General features: G+C 37.8%; 1 protein-coding gene across 2 annotated transcripts in view; it reads right to left on the bottom strand.

Annotated features, from left to right (window-relative positions):
- The window catches only part of IFT80 (intraflagellar transport 80), a 123,562-nt gene that overhangs the window by 46,338 nt on the left and 59,099 nt on the right, over window positions 1-18,125 (bottom strand). For both annotated transcript variants that reach the window (XM_073897957.1, XM_073897959.1), the window contains exon 9: window positions 8,615-8,794. In XM_073897957.1, the coding sequence (XP_073754058.1) occupies window positions 8,615-8,794 (180 nt within the window). The remainder of the gene's footprint in view (window positions 1-8,614; window positions 8,795-18,125) is intronic.

Here is an 18,125-nt window from a genome sequence, read left to right as displayed (position 1 = left end):
GGAATGTTGAAAAAGAAAAGTAAAGCTGGTGACATCACAATTCCGGACTTCAAGCTCTATTACAAAGCCGTAATCATCAAGACAGCATGGTACTGGCATAAAAACAGACACATTGATTAATGGAACAGAATAGAGAGCCCAGAAATGGACCCTCAACTCTATGGTCAACTAATCTTCGACAAAGCAGGAAAGAATGTCCAATGGAAAAAAGACAGTCTCTTCAACAAATGGTGTTGGGAAAATTGGACAGCCACATGCAGAAGAATGAAACTGGACCAGTTCCTTACACCACACACAAAAATAGACTCAAAATGGATGAAAGACCTCAGTGTGAGACAGGAATCCATCAAAATCCTAGAGGAGAACACAGGCAGCAATCTCTTTGACCTCAGCCGCAGCAACTTCTTCCTAGACACGCTGCCAAAGGCAAGGGAAGCAAGGGCAAAAACGAACTATTGGGACTTCATCAAGATAAAAAGCTTTTGCACAGCAAAGGAAATAGTCAACAAAACCAAAGACAACTGACAGAATGGGAGAAGATATTTGCAAATGACATATCAGATAAAGGGCTAGTATCCAAAATCTATAAAGAACTTATCAAACTCAAAGAACACCTAAGACACCTAAACACCTAAGAACAACTAAACACCTGAACACCTAAAGAACAAATAATCCAATCAAGAAATGGGCAGAAGACATGAACAGACATTTCTGCAACAAAGACATCCAAATGGCCAACAGACACATGAAAAAGTGCTCAACATCGCTCGGCATCAGGGAAATCCAAATCAAAACCTCAATGAGATACCACCTCACACCAGTCAGAATGGCTAAAATTAACAAGTCAGGAAACGACAGGTGTTGGCGAGGATGCGGAGAAAGGGGAGCCCTCCTATACTGTTGGTGGGAATGCAAGCTGATGCAGCCACTCTGGAAAACAGTATGGAGGTTCCTCAAAAAGTTGAAAATAGAGCTACCCTATGACCCAGCAATTGCACTACTGGGTATTTACCCCAAAGATACAAATGTAGTGATCTGAAGGGGTACATGCACCCCAATGTTTATAGCAGCAATGTCCACAATAGCCAAACTATGGAAAGAGCCAAGATGTCCACCAACAGATGAATGGATAAAGAAGTTGTGGTGTGTGTGTGTGTGTATATACACACACATACACACACACACACACACACAATGGAATATTATATAGCCATCAAAAAAAATGAAATCTTGCTATTTGCAATGACATGGATGGAACTAGAGGGTATTACGCTAAGTGAAATAAGTCAATCAGAGAAAGAGAAGTATCATATGATCTCACTCATATGAGGAATTTGAGAAACATAGGGGAAGGGAGGAGCATAGGGGAAGAGTGGAAAAAATGAAACAAGACGAAACCAGAGAGGGAGACAAACCATAAGAGACTCTTAATCTCAGGAAACAAACTGAGGGTTGCTGGAGTGGTGGGGGGTGGGAGGGATGGGGGTGGCTGGGTGATGAACACTGGGGAGGGTGTGTGCTATGGTGAGTGCTGTGAATTGTGTAAGACTGATGAATCACAGACCTGTACCTCTGAAATAAATAATACATTATATGTTAAAAAGAGAAAAGAAGATAGTAGGAAGGGAAAAATGAAGGGGGGGGAATAGGAGGGGGAGACGAACTATGAGAGACTATGGACTCTTGAGAAACAAATTGAGGGTTTTATGGGGGGGATGGGTTACTGTGGTGATGGTATTAAAGAGGGCACGTACTGCACGGAACACTGGGTATTATACGCAAACAGTGAATCATGGAACACTACATCAAAAACTAATGACTAACATAACATAATATGGTGACTAACATAACATAGTAAAATAAAATTAAAAAAAAACACTGAGAAGACAAATTAACTAAATGCAATGTGAAACTTTGTTTCCTGACATAAACAAACCAACTATATAAATATGTATTTAGAAAATAACTGGAGAAGTGGGACATGTTATCATAGAAAGATATAATTTAGGAAACAACTAGAGAAATGTGAAATGCTACTATGGTTATGTTAAAATAAACAGTTTCATCTTTTAGGGGCGCCTGGGTGGCTCAGTCGTTGAGCGTCTGCTTTCGGCTCAGGTCATGATCCCAGCGTCCTGGGATCGAGCCCTGCATCGGGCTCCCTGCTCCAAGGGAAGACTGCTTCTCCCGCTCCCACTCCCCCTGCTTGTGTTCCCTCTCTCACTGTGTCTCTCTTGTATTCTTGACAAGACTTGACTTGAGAAGTCTGTAGAAGCAACACTGCTCTCAGGAATCAGCCAATTTTTACTTGAAACAAAAATTCGAAGAGTGCTTTCAGTGAGAAGCCTGAGTTGTGTCTGCAAAGCCATGGAAGGATGCTGCAGGTTGTATGCTACACAACTCCAGGGCTAAGTGAATGGGTCCCTTAGAACCGAGCAGCAGGTGGCAACTCTGCGAGTCTCTTTAAATCTTTGTGAGGTCTTTCATGAAGCGGAGAAGACAACTACCTACCTTACAGATGCCCATGCTCTGATTTTAAAGAGACCTAGATCAGGCCACTCATCTCACTTCAAGTACTTTTAGTTCCATTAGCCAGCAGAGCCACTCTCCACACTGCCTCTGCCCCCCGGCTTCTCGACCAGGAGTCCAGCAGGTCAGGGACTTCACTCCACACTCTCCATTTTTGTTCCATTTCTGCTCCACAGAGATGTTAGCTTGTTTTTGAGTCCAGATAAGTCTTTTTATTTTTTAAAATTTTATTTATTTGCAGGGGGTGGCACAAGCAGGGGGAGCAGCAGGCAGAGGGAGAGGGAGAAACAGGCTCCCTGCTGAGCAAGGAGCCTGATGCGGACTCGATCCCAGGATCCTGGGATCATGACCTGAGCCAGAGGCAGATGCCTAATCGACTGAGCCACCCAGGAGTCCTGAGCTAAGACTTTTTAAAAATATATATATTTCATATATTATTGATCTCTTTGGAGCCATAGATTATGTCTCTTTCTTCCAAGTGTGAACTTAATGACACCATCTTCACCAGAAATCTAGGCTCCCAGAGACTTTTTTCAAGGCCCAAAATACCATCCTCTCTTAAAAAGATTTTAAAGCTAATGGAATGGAATGAAAGTTTTTTTTTTAATTTTTTTATTGTTATGTTAATCACCATATATTACATCATTAGTTTTTGGTGCAGTGTTCCATGATTCATTGTTTGTTCATAACACCCAGTGCTCCATGCAGAACGTGCCCTCCTCAATACCCATCACCAGGATAACCCATCCCCCTCCCCCCCTCCCCTCTAGAACCCTCAGTTTGTTTTTCAGAGTCCATCATCTCTCATGGTTCGTCTCCCCCTCTGACATACTCCCCTTTTGGAATGAAAGTTTTTAAAGGAACTTACATGGTAGTTTCTTTATAGCAACATGATACACAGTGAAACAAACTGGCTGCTAAAACAAGTTGGGGAAATTCAGTATTTAACAATACAATTGTATAAGCCTCTGCTATTATTCAATTATAAACAGATTTCTTAAAATTCATATTTGCCTAAAGCTTCCCATGAGGGAACTCCCTTTTTTGTGAATCTGGAACACTAGAACTAAAAAGGAATAAAACATCTCAGCCATAATAACAAAACTAAACACACTCTGACAATTGTGGTTATAATTTCAAAACTATGGTGAATCCCACATCAGAAATGTCCTGTGGTGAATTTTATTTTTTTAAAGATTTATTTACTCATCTGAGAGAGAAGGGATGGGCAGAGGGAGAGGGAGAGAATCCTCAAGCACAGTCCCGCCCCGCCCCGAGCGCAGAGCTGAGGCAGGGCTCAATCCCACAACCCCGAGATCATGACCTGAGGCAAAATCAAGAGTTGGATGTCCAAGCAACTGAGCCACCCAGGTACCCCATTGTGCCCAATTTTAAAATGCACCCATTTACTCTGTTCAATTTAGGGCACTTCCAAGATTAACTTCTTGATATTTGTATCACCTAATACTTCTACCTGACCACAATATTTAGACTCAGATTGACATAAGCCCAAAAATTCTGTTTCCACATTTCCAGAATACTCATTTAATCCTATCATAGATATAATCATAGCAATACTTATTATTTATTTTTGTTTTACATATATCATCTCATTTAATCCTCAAAATCACGCTATTATTAATTCTTATCTTTACAAAAGATAGAGTGACTAAAACTCAATCTTGAATTATGGCAACTATTAAAAGCCAAAGCTGTGCCCCTTGCTAAACTGAGAGTAGCAGGAGAGACAAAAAAGGTAAAAAGGAGACCTGAGAAATGCCTCATCTCTTTCACCAATACTCTCTCCCTTCTAGGTATTTCTTCCTAACAAAGACATCAACGATTTCTTTCAGAAAGAATCATCCACTCCAGGTTACTGTACACAGAAAAGCTGAGGTCCAGGGAGACAGGTAAAAATAAAGCCTATTGCCAGGTAGCAACTTCCAGGTCCAGCTCCGTATTTAACAATTCAGACTCAACATGATCTCTGGTTTCTGAATTAATAAAACACAAACCAACCGTCTACTAAGTTTCTAAGGAAATTGCGAAACTCTAAACCAGCAAACAAAAAAATGTGATTGTTCAGTCCCTATGACAATCCATGGCCCCACCTTACAACAAAACTAAGTGCTGCTTAATGTACAGTCCCCAGAAAGGGAATTCTCCCGAGTAGGAGACCTTCCCAGAAAAGCACAACAGAGTTGCCAAATAAACCAAGCAACTAACTTTACTGCAAAGAAAAAGAGTTCTCAGTATATTCCTGGCCAGCTGGCTTTTAGCTATGGACGTGGTAATCAGTGTGTTGTTTTCTTTCTCCTCTTTTCCAAATTGTTTTCATCACAGCCATCCTGTTTTCCCTTCATCACTGTAGGTTAGCAATATGGGGGGGAGGGAGAAGAATAAGTAAAAATCACATTTATTTATAGTTTTCCAGACCAGAGATCTAGAACTGGATGGAATATGTGGATGAGTCTAAGTTATCTTCTTTTAGGGAGGGATGGGCTTGTTTTCAGTTGCATACAGAATAGCTGCGTTAGTTACATAAAGTGGTTGGTAAAGTGGCTCTCAGTGATCTCCACCTCCTATTATTCACCTCCATGTATATGTCTTTCCACTTCTGTGTGCATCGGATCTAGCAGCTTGCTTTTAGTGAACAGAATATGGTAAAAATGATGAGGTGTCACTTCTGAGTTCAGATTATAAAAAATTGTTACTTATGGCTTGCTCACACTCACTCTGGCCCTTCTCACTTGCTTGCTCTGATAAAGCAAGCTGCCAAGTTGTGAGCTACCCTTTGGAAAGGCTACATATAAGGAACTGAAGTTGTCTCCAGTCAACAGTCAACAAGAAACTAAGTCCCTCAGTTCAGCAGATCATCATAAACAGAATCCGGTCCACAACTATGTCAGCGAGCTTAGAAGCAAATCCTCCCCTAGTTGAGCCTTCAGGTGTGACTAAAGCCCTGGCCAACACCTTGATTGTAGCCTTGTGAGAGACTCCAAGCCAGAAAACCTATCTAAACCATGCCTGGATTCCTGACCCACAGAAACTGAGAAAGAACAAATGTTAAAACATTAAGCCATTAAATTTTAGGGTGATTTATTAAGCAACAATAGATAACTAGTACAGTATGGTCGTTAAACAGCCAAAGGATAAACCATAGTGGATATATGTTGGTTTTTGTCTTCCCAGAATCAAATGCTCTTTTCTGGTAAGCATGCCTTGGTTTTCCTTTGAGGAACCATTCTCTCTATTATTCTCAGTAACCAGGAGGTTTTAGATGGGGTTGACTCATCCTCCCCCACAAACTAAATACACTCAACCTAAACTTGACACATGAGACCTGGATGCTGAGACTTCTGTTGGAATCATTGTGGGGAGTAAAGCACTCTTCTTATTGGACTTTAAGTTGATAGATGTAAGCCTGGAACTATCAAGGCCATAAATGAGGGAGAGGTTTTGTAAAAATAAAGCCAATACAGAGAAAACGAAAGTCAAAGAAGAGAAAATGATGAAATCCTGTTAACAATAAGCCTCTGAATCCAACAATGCCTCAAGTCTACTTCTTGACTTCACGTGTAGAAATAAGTTTCTTTCTTCATTGTTTACCTTAAATCAATTTAAGATGAATTTATGAAAAAGAAAAGAGAAAGAGAGAGAGATTTTCAACATACTAATCTAGGAGGTTCCGTGAGAACAGGGAACAAATTTGTTTTCATCACAACTACATTTCCCATTGCCTAGTCCAATGCCGGCAAGTAGGGATCACTCAATATCTGTTGAATGTGTGAACGAAAGTATTCTAAGAAAAAACACTGAACAGGCCCAACTTAGCAAAAATGCAATGCAAATGTTTTATAATCACTGAGAGAATAAAACAAAACACCTTTAAAAAAATTAAAATTGTGTTCTAGTTCTAAAACTTTGAAGATTATTTATAAACATTAACTATAAAGACAATTTGGGTTAGGTAAGTCATTTAAGCACCTCCACTGTTCATTTTAGCTCATGTAAAAATCCTCTAATCTCTAGGATGACTCCTTTTTATTATGAAAGAAAAACTCCTCTTTCTAGATATAGTCTCATCTTGGGGTATTTTTGAAATTAAGGTTAGAATTTATTTTAGCAATACTGTATTAGCTAGTTCCCCATATACTATCTGAATAAAATAATCATGTCCCCAAATCAATTGATTAGAACTCACAATACAGGGTGCCTGGGTGGCTCAGTTGGTTAAGTGTCTGCCTTCAGCTCAGGTCATGATCTTGGGGTCCTGGGATCAAGCCCTGCATCAGGCTCCCTGTTCAACAGGGAGTTTGCTTTTCCCTCTCCCTTTGCCCCTCCCCCTGGCTTGTGCTCTCTTGCTTTCTCTCTCTCTCTCAAATGAATAAATAAAATCTTTAAGAAAAAAAAAAAGAACTCACAATGCATTCTTTGTCATAGATACAATACTATGAATAATGTTTTCATTGCCAGGTTAATTAACGAAATATCTATTTATACATAACATCAAATCCAAAAACTAATTTACAGTAAATACGGAAGACAGAGGAGTATGTCAAACCACACCAAAGGGATACAATCAGTAAAGTCCATACTATGGGAAACTCTGCTGGACAAACAATTTGGTTTCTTCAACAAATAAACTGCAGGGGGTTAAAATAGAGATTGAAGGGAAACCTATAGATTAAGAGACTTAAAAAACATGTCAACCAATTGCAACATGTAAACCATTTTGGATCCTGATTCAAACAAACTTTAAAAAATGTGACATGTAGGAAACAACTGAAAATTTGAATACTTCCTGGATATTTGATAATATTAAGGAATTATTATTTTTAAGGTACAATAACGGTATTGTGGTTATGTTAAAAGAGTCCTTGTCTTTTGGCTGTATATTGAACATTTTACAGATAAAATGTGGTATCTGAATTGGCTTCAAAATAATTGGGGAAGGAGGAAGATATGGACATGGATGGGGCCGGCTTGATCATGGGTTGATGGTTGTTAGGGCTGGGTGATGAGTACCTAGAGATTCATTATACTATTCTGTCTACTTCTGTGTAGTTATTAAATTCTCCATAGTAAAAAGTTTAAAAATTTAAAAATAAGTAAACATAACAAAGAAAAACTATAATATCCTAATTATTATGAATCTAGTGATCATATTATCCAAATTTAAAAATCTGGATACTTAGGCTAAAGAATACTTGAATAACCCTAGAAATTACAAGACATATGCTTCCAAATAATTACGATACTCTGAATTCTGAATATGAAGACAGAGGCAACTCATCCAGACAAGGGGAAGAAGAGTTAGAAGGTACAGTCCCCCTTTCTCTGGCCGAGGGCTTGCCACTGGTACACTGTCTTTGGCCTCTTCCTCCTACCTTTTAAAATATTTGTTGAACATTTATCATATGTAAGACACTGGGCTTGAGTGAAACATAGTACTGTGCCCTTAAGAAGCTTACAATTGCATAGATAACCCCTCCCACTGGAGTTCTCAGACCTGAACATTTCCACCCACCTCCCTTTGCCACATTCCAACCTTCCTGTCTTATTTTACTCCAAAAGTACCTGTTCTTCTCTAACTCCCAGTAAGAACTTCCTAACATTTTCCCACTTTGGCTTGCCTTAGGTAATTCTTAAAAGGGAAAAAAAAATTTTTTTAATCAGGTTAAATAAGCTTCTAAAATTATAAATAAATAAAATAATGTAACCCTGACAGTGACTAGCAGGCTAGGCCTGCTGTGGGGTCAGCCCCAGGAGTTAGATCTAACTTGTCACAGCTTCTTCCCTTCTTCCCCAACTGAATCCACATATTCCCTAACTGCTTTGAGTTTTACCATCCCTGCCTCAACCCCACAACCACAGTAGCTGTGGGCACTCGGGTTCTGTATCAGTGACAGGTTCTTACCTTAGGTCATGAAAAAGTCACTAATGGCATAGTTAAAATATTTCTGATGTGCCTGAATTTTTATAAACTTGATTTAAATATAATTAGTGAAGATAATTTCATATTCTGTATCGTGAGCTAATGTGAAAAGCAGCAGGGTTAATCATCCATGGAACATAATCATACCTGCATGGTTCTTCGTTTAGTTAAGGTTACTTGAAAATTTTTCCACTCCCAATGCTGCTCCACCACGTGTGCAAAGACAACATGCCCATTTCCACAGGCTCCAGCGATCTGAGTACCATCAATTGACCACGCAATGTTAAATATGCTGCCAGTGTTGGGCTTTTCTAAAGCATATGACCACTGGAGAAAAAAGAATGAGAGAAAAACTGATATACTGAAAAAAAATTTTAAAGAAGTTTTAAATTGAGCATACATTAACATTTTAAGATGATTTTTTAAAAGAATGTGTCTTTGTCCTAGAATTAATATTTTTCATAATAAAACGATTGTGTACTGAACAGAAGATACAGATGTAATTTTTAAAGTACACAGTAGAATACGATAGAAGTGTATAAAATCTCTCAAACACTGCAAAACACCCACACCATTTCCATTCACATCATTAGATTTAAGTAATAATACTGAATGGGTAAATACAAAGATTCTATAGAAGAAAAAAAAAGACACCTTACTATTAATTCTTAAGGATCTCTATAGTCCCTACATCTAAAAGGATGGAATTTTGGTTATAATATTTGGAATATTGGTTATAATATTCCAATAATGTCACTAAAAATTGAAACTAAACACACAATATAACTAAGACATCTCTGATAGACATTTTAAATCATGAAAGCATAGGTTAATGGATATTTTCTTCTTTTTTTCATAATGTAGTAAATATAACTTCTTCTAGAGTTTACCTTTTTGAGAAAGTTATCTAATCAATAAGCATCAACTGGGACAAAAGAGACTGTGTGTGTGTGTGTGTGCATGTGTGTGTGTGTGTGCGTGAGTGCATGTGTATGAGTAAGACAGTAAGAAAAAGCCTTTTAAAAGATGCTATTACATGCATTTTCTTTCATTTTTCAGATGCAACATACATATTTGCTAAAAGGATGACTTATTTATTTGACTAAACTGATATACATTCTCTTTCCATTCTTCCAACCTTAAAAAGCCTAAAGTCACATTAAGTCTTGATTTTTTTGTTGTTGATTTTTTGGTTGCTCTTGGGTGGGTATTTATTTTGTTGCACATTATTGTTGTTTCAAATGTGTTCATTGTTAGCCATGGGCTCACTGACAAAGTGGAGAAAATGGAAAAAATACAGAAAAAGATTCATTAATTCACACTACTATCAAAAAGACTTTAAATTCTCAATAAAGTTCATATATACAATAAAAATGCTGAATGACTCTTACCACTCACTGACACTTTTTTTCAACTCCCTTCCACCATCCTTTAAACCTCTACCTGTTGCTCAAGTAAAAGGCCTATAGGGTGCCTGGGTGGCTCAGTTGGTTAAGCATCTGCCTTCAGCTCAGGTCATGATCCTGGGGTCCCAGAATTGAGTCCCATGTCAGACTCCCTGCTCAGCAGGGAGTCTGCTTCTCCCTCAGACCCTCACCCCCTCATGCTCTCTCTCAAATAAATAAATAAAATCTTAAAAAAAATAAAAATAAAAGGCCTATAAAAAAAGTTATCGAGGAGGAGGTAATGAACAAACTTCTGCGTCATCAGCAGCATGAAAATGTTAGAAACTTTCTTTTCTGAAATTAAGAAAAGCAAGTTCAAAAAAAGAATATATATGAGTTGAAGTCATCTTTTTAAAAATAAGTGAAGACAAAGAACATCAAGGATAAAAACAATGTGCTTCTGGCAATAAAATGAAATTAAGTCATCTGTGTTTGACAAACAGAATTATGAAATACCACATGACTACTATTTTACATAAAAATTAAGTGGTTGGTATAGGCAAATGAGACTTGATTATTAATATACAATACTTAACAGATTGTACTAGGCTTATGGCACATCTGTCATTCTAAATCTAGTCTATTCTCATTGTGTAGATCCAACAGAGATCTTATTTTAAAACCACAGATTCACATTTTAAAACTATTTACCTTTTTTTTTTGAGAGAGAGAGTGTGTGTGTGTGAGAGCAGGGAGTGGGGGTGGCAAAGAGGGGCAGAGAGAGGAAAGAATCTTAAGCAGGCCCTATGTCCAGTTTGGAGCTTCACACAAGAGTCGATCTCACGATCCTGAGATCATGACCTGAGCCAAAATCAAGAGTTGGATGCTTAACTGACTGAGCCACCCAGGTGCCCCTTAAACCTATTTGCTTTAAAGTAGGATCTTAAAATACCCAAAGAACCAAATCAGCCAGAAAGACACATCTTACTAAAATTAAACATAGAAAAATGTATCTAAGAACTCTTGGATGCCTAATCCTAGCTAAGAGGAGAAACTGGAAAGAAATGTTTAGGCAATATCATCACCCTATATTTCTCTGATTTCTTTCAGAGTCTGTAAGATTAATCAAAAATGAAGTCTGCAACATGCAACTTATCCCTAAAAACAAACTTCAAAGAATATAACAGTACCATGATATTAAAGTTATATTAAATTTTTATATTTTTATTTAAAATTAAGAAGTGATTTCTTTTAGATGACTCTAGTTTCAAAAAAAAATACAAGCACAAGCAAATCATCAGAGAATGGGTCTTTAATAGTTATGAAATTTGGGGGGTGGGGTTGGGAGATAAGGTTATTTTGTCCAGTCAGTAAATTTATTAATTATTGGTAAGTCAAAAAGATCTATTTATCATCTGTGCTTTAAACAGACTTTTAGTGGCGCCTGGATGGCTCAGTCAGTTAAGCGTCGTTAAGTGTCCTACTCTTGATTTCAGCTCGGGTCATGGTCTCAGGATCATCAGATTGAGCCCCCCATCGGGCTCCACGCTCAGCAGGGAGTCTACTTGAGACTCTCTCTCTCTCCTTCTCTCTCTGACCCACCCCCACTGCTGTGCTCTCTCAAACAAATAAATAAATCTTTAAAAGTAAATAAAGAGATTTTTAACACTCTAAGTCTCTTCTCTTCCTCAAATATGCCATGGAATATTCACGTTTGTGTTTCAAACTCTAGAAAGAAATGAGGCAGCCTCCCAAGATGTAATTTAGTGATACTAGTAGTAAGATGAAGATGAATTTTTAAATATCCCTCTCATTTAACACTTACTCTTGCTTTAACCCAACTATCCCTTACTTTAGGATATGCCCAGGCCAGCAGCATCTATACTGCCTGTGATCTTGTTAGAAATGTAAATTAATGGACCCAACTCCACCTTATAGAACCTGACCCTCTGGGGGTACGAGGGCCAGGAAACTTTTAATGAGCTCTTCCGGGGATTCTTACACATGGAAAAGTTAGGACACCAGTTCTTAACTCTGGTTGCACATTAGAATCACCTGGGATGCTTTTATAAAAGATACCAAAACCCAGGAATCCAATCAATTAAATCCAGAAATTCTTGGGATGGGATCTGAGTATATTTTTTAAAGTTCTCTATGATTTTAACATATAGCCACTGTTCTACGAGAGAAGCAAAATCTGTAATTTGGTTTAAGACTACCATTAACAACTGGCTCACTGTTAATACCCTGCCAATTCATCTGCCAACTCTTGAGAAAATTACATGACCTGTGTCTTAGCCTCTAATCCAGCTTCTCATGGTTATGTGTAAACTTGGTTTCTTACATTTGTTACCAAGTCCAAGCTTGTTCTGCTCACCACATGATAGGTCAATTAAGTTGAGAGGCTATATGTTGGGGCAAGGAGAGTGACTTTGTTTGGAAAGTCAACAAATCAAGGAGATGGGAGGGCTATGGTCCCAAAGAACCATCTCCCCACGGCATGAGATTTGAGCTTCTGTTATGTTAGGAAGAGGGGGAGTGGGAAAGGAGTGGAGTCAAAAGATGACTGACATCTGTAGACATCTGAGAAAGATAGTGTAACCTCTTTGTCCTTGATCCATTGATCTTTGCATACAGGAATCTGGTCATGTAGTTTCTGCAAATCTTAAACATGCGTAGTCATTTCTGTATATACTTCCTCATCTCCTCGGGTGAGGTAGATCTTGGGTAAAAAGCAGTTTTTGCAAAACTTATCTGTAACATGCCTGAGTGCAGGGCTAAGCAGAACTTTCTGCAAGGGAAATCGAAGCAATATGGAGTCAGACATGCTAAGTTTCTCCTTGTTACACATTCATCAACCTAATTTTTCCTCTTTTACTTTTTATTATTAGACTTTCAAACAAACTAAAGTAGGAAGAGTAACATAAAGCACTGGTTTTCAAACTGTAGAGTGCTTTAGAATTACCTAGAGGAATTGTTAAAACAGATTACTGGGCCCACTCCAGTTTCTCTGATGCAGTGGATGTAGGGTGGGTACGGCCAAAACACGTTAGATGGCACTGTGAGATTGCAGACAGCAAAATCCAGACCATGGGAAACCACAGGACGTGACCCAGTTTCTTTAACTACAGGAAATTACAAAGGGTAAAAAATCTGGAAGGGGAACTTAAAGATCAGCCAATCACCATGACTGTATCTTATTTGCATCTTAATTTCAACAAACTGAAAAAGAAGAGTTGGAAAAATTTCAACAGTGCCTGGATATTTGATAATATTAAGGAATTATTGTTAAGTATTTCAGGTTTATTGTTATTGAGATTAGGTTAAAAAGTCTTTGTGTTTTTAGTGATATATACTAGAATATTTAGTGATGAAATGATATGTCAAGGGTTTGCTGAAAGTAATCTGGGCCATGGAGAAGTAGGTGGTGGTATAGATGAACTAAGAATTAGCCATTAGTTGGTAACTGCTGGAAGCGGGTAATGGGTAAATGGGGATTCATTACACCAAATGCAACTAATAAATGTTATTGTGATGTGTTCCAGTAAATATAATGTTCAAATTAATCCAATTTTAGCCAGCTTTTTTGGCAGAATCTTGTAGTCTTTGATCATTTCCTTTGTTTTTTAGTATGACAAAATGTTCCAGATTCACATTTTATATTTTCTGACCCACACCTCACATCAGCCTTTTCTTCAGTGAACCCGGGTTTATTTTATGGAAATGTGGGAAATGGTATTGAGAGAAAACCCTCAAGTGTTAGGGGTGCTCACTGTTACAAAGTTATCTTTGCTTTTCTAGGCCCTTTTAGTGGACAGAGCTAGGAATTTTTTTTCATGAACTTAAACTGATACTTCCAATTCAAATCCAGGAACCATAGGATTTTACTTTGATATCTTTCACCTAACCCAAAATCCCAGTTCTTAAGAGCACCAATAAAAATACTCAGAATAACCATATCAACACCATAGTTACAGAGTTTTAAAATCGTTTTCAATTCTTTGCTCATAAGCCTTTTCTTTTTTTCTTTTTAAATGATGATTTTATTGAGATATATTTCAATTATAAAATTCACCCTTCTAAAATATAGAATTCAGTGGTTTTTAGTACAGAGTTGTGCAACTCATCTAATTTCTGAATTTCAGAACATTTTCATCACCACAAAAAGAAACTCACACCCATTAGCAGTCACTCCCATTCCCCCTCCCCATGTCTCATGGCAACCACTATCTGCTTTTATTTTCTATATGGGCCATTTCATCGAAATGGGATATATTATGTGGCCTTTTGTGACTGGCTTCTTTCACTTAGCATAATGTTTTCAAAGTTCATCCATATTGTAGCATGTTTCATTGCTTCATTTCTTTTTCTTTTTTTCTTAAGTAAGCTCTATGCCCAGCATGGGGCTTGAACTCACAACACCAAGATCAAGAGTCGCATCCTCTACTGACTACCAGTAAGGTGCCCCACTTCATTCCTTGATGTTGCCAAATATTGCATGGATATAACATATTTTGTTTCTCCATTCATCATTTGATGGGCATTTGGGTTTTTCACGTTATTGTCTATCATAAATAATGTGGCTATGAACATTTGCACATAGGTTTTTGTGTGGACGTGTTTTCATTTCTCCTGTGTATATACCTAGGAGTTGAATTGCTGAATCTACGGTAACTCTCTCTTTGATCTTTTGAGGAACTGCCAAACTGTCTTCCAAAGTGGCAGAGCAATCATCTGAGTCTACAGTGAGCACAAAGAGCCAACACTCAAATCATTTAAAGTCATTTAGAATAGTTCCTCTCTAGGCAGATATACAAACAACTGAATACATAATTAGGGTTTAATTTCCTTTTGAGTTTTAGAAATTGCTTTCTTAAAATTTTATTTTGCCTTATAATTATATAAAATATTTACATGGTTCCAAAGTTCAATTTATAAAAAAATTATAAAACAAGGTATAGTCAAAGAAGTCTAATTTCTACCTTTTCTCTCCCCTGTTCTCCTTCCCCATATAGACATATAGATAACTATTTTTTATTTTATGTTTTATCCTTACATCTTGTTCATTTTGTGTGTGTGTGTGTGTGTGTGTGTGTGTGTGTGTGTGTGTGTGTAGGCACCAGTTTTTACCTAAGAAAGGGGTATGGGGTCTATTTCATTTGCTCTCCCTTTTTTGGAGTATATTTTAGTATTCAGGAAGGTTTCTATTTTTAAAGATTTATTTATTTTAGAGAGGGGGTTGGGGCAGAGGGAGAGGGGAGAGAAAATCCCAAACAGACTCCACACTGAGTGGCAGAGCCCAAAGTGGGGTTTGATCCCAGGACCTGGAGATCACGATCTGAGCCAAAATCAAGAGTCAGACACTCAGCTGACTGAGCCACCCAGGAAGGTAATGATTACCTTTATACTAATTACCTTTATAAAAATCCCCTTATCCCCATGTCACCTTTTAGGGCATTTTTCTGTTGGTTGTCCACTATAAGCAACATGAAAATTAAGAGAGATCCTCCCCCTTCCCTTTTCCCTGTGTCTGATTTTAAGTAGGATCTTTTTATTCCCAGTTAATACCTGTAAGCCACTTTATTCTACTTTTCATACACCTCTCATTCTACCCCTATTTTTGCAATGTTGGTACCATAGCCAATACATATTATACTGTATCCTTCAGAGACATCAGTTTGTCTTAGGTCTCAGATAAATATATATCAGCACTTATTTTACTATAACCCTAGTCATATTGTTAATCTGAAGCTAATTCTCCAGTAGACTCCTTGAAACACTCATGGGAACCACATTCCTTGAGTTCTTACAAATTTATACCAGTTTGCTTCTGACCTTTAAAGTTCAGAATGGCCAGATATAAAATCTTGGGCTCACCTATTCTTTGAGTATCCTATGTTAACCTATTGTCTAGCATAAAGTGTTGCTATCGAAGTCTAATGACGTTTTCATTTTCTCCCCTGTATGAGTGACTACTTAAGTCTTCTCCTTGGAGGTCCACAGAATTTTTTTCTTTTTCTTTAAACTCCTACAGTTTTTTTTAGCATATATCTGGGTGTTGCCTATCTGGGTCAATTCTCCTACGTATCTGGTATGCCTTTTCAATATCAATTTTAAATCTCTTACATTTGAGGAAAACTTTCTTTAGTGGTAGCTTTTAGTATTTGTTCTGTTCATTACTTCGGGCTTCTCCTCTGAAGACTCCTATTACATATACTTTGCATCTTTACCTTCTGTATCTATCACTTTCTATCAAAACTTTGTATCTCTTTTGCCATTTCCCTGCTTCCATTTCACTTTCTATTTATCCCTTAAGGCAATATCCATTGTGTTTATTTGCCCTTATATTCCTTCTAGTTTCATCTTTACTTCTGTAATAATTTTTCCTTTTTATAATTCCCTTCTGAGTTCTGCCATCTCTCCTTAAAAATCTCCCTTTCTCTAGTCACCTCATTTCTTAATTTTCCTAGTTTTGATCTATATGGTTATTTCATAGCTTTTGTCATGTTTTTTATTTCCTTCAATTTGTTTTGAATTATTTGGCAGGGCTTGTCTATTTATGCCATGCCTTCATTGTCTTTGGCAACATTACGTAATTTGACTATGATCCTGTTCTAGGACTATGAACCTACAAGACTTCTGTCCAGTTTCAACTGCTATTTGAACTGACTGGCCTGTCTCAGTTTCAGGCATTTATTGGCAATTTGGGAGTTCTTTTCTCATGGTCTTAAAAGCCTAGCTGCCTTTCCTCTGCTTCCTCACACATAAGTGCTGAGACCATGTATACCTGTCAATGGTATTTTGGAAAATCACTTGCATTTGGGAGTTTGTAGGAATATGAGATGTCAAGTTTTGTTGTAGTGGCTGTCTGTGGATTGTTGGTTATACTCTCTTACTTTCTGTTTTATGGGGAGATTTGAGAAGATTCAAAAATTATGACACTATACCCAACAACACAGATAAATCTCACAGACATATGGCTAAATGAAAAAAGTCAGACAAAAGTAAAAATACTGTACGATTCCACTTATATAAAGGTCACAAGCAGGCAAAACTAACCCATGGTGACATAGTCAGAATAGCAGTTACAATGGAGGAGTAACTAACTGGGAGAAGGCCTAATAGAAGTTTCAATCAATGTTATTTTGAGCTGCCAATAAAGAAGTACTATGTCACTGAGCAAGAACACAACAATTGATTGCTGGTTTGCTTTTGAGAGGTTTAGCAATATATTTTTTTTCTAAAGGCAATCTTGAAAAATTGTAAGGCTGGCCAGTTTGGTTTTGGCTCTGGGTAAATATTACTGGCACCTCCCCAAATACCCCGAATGTTGATGAGGTTCTATGGCCAACCCAAATTCTCCCCATAAAGGGCCATTTCCCCATGTAATAGTATTTTATACCTCTCTCCTCACTCTCATCTGAAATCTGCTCTCAATTAGCCAAATACTTCAAAAAGGACCTGAAAATAACAATTTCTTAAGTCAAAGCAATAAAGCTAATGGAAATTTTGTTATCAGTAAGAAGGTGGTGAAAGCCTTCCCCAGGATATTTCCACCGACATACTCACTGCTAAGATTGGTCCTGAACTACAGTTACAAAGATGCAGTTTTCTATTATTGTTGTAACAAATTACCACAAACTTAGAATCTTTCATAGATCATAAATCCACATGGTTTTCACTGAGCTAAAATCAAGGTGTTGTTGGCAAGTCCACATTTCTTCTTGGAGGCTCAAGGGGAGGATCCATTTCCTTGCTCACTCAGGGTCTTAGCAGAATTCAGTTTCTTATAGCTGTAGGACAGAAGTCCTCATTTCTGTGCTGGCCACTGGTAACTTCTAGGGGCCACCTGCATTCATTGGCTGTGGTGCCCTTCCTCCATTTTTAAAGCAAGCAACAGCAGAATGAGTTGCTCTTAGAATCTTCTCCTCGTTCATCCTTTATCCCAGCTGGGAAAGATTCTCCGCTTTTAAGGATTTATGATTAGACTGGGCCAATCTGAATAATCCAGGATAGTCTTACCATCTAAAGGTCCACACCTTTAATCACTTCTACAAAGTTCCTTCTGCCTTTTAAGGTGACATATTCACAGGTTCTGGGGATTAGGGCATGGACATCTTTGGGGGCCCATTATTTGACCTACTGTGAAATTATAGCAGTCAATTTAGGGATTTTATTATTTATTATTTTTTTCAAGATTTTATTTGAGAGAGTGCAAGTGAGAGAGCACAAAAGGGAGGGGTAAGGGCAGAGGGAGAGGGAAAAGCAGACTC

The sequence above is a fragment of the Callorhinus ursinus genome, unplaced genomic scaffold (assembly GCF_003265705.2).
Source record: "Callorhinus ursinus isolate GAN/ISIS: 27379988/994484 unplaced genomic scaffold, GSC_fseal_2.0 scaffold1, whole genome shotgun sequence".
Taxonomy (NCBI): domain Eukaryota; kingdom Metazoa; phylum Chordata; class Mammalia; order Carnivora; family Otariidae; genus Callorhinus; species Callorhinus ursinus.
This window is presented reverse-complemented; position numbering and strand designations above follow the sequence as displayed.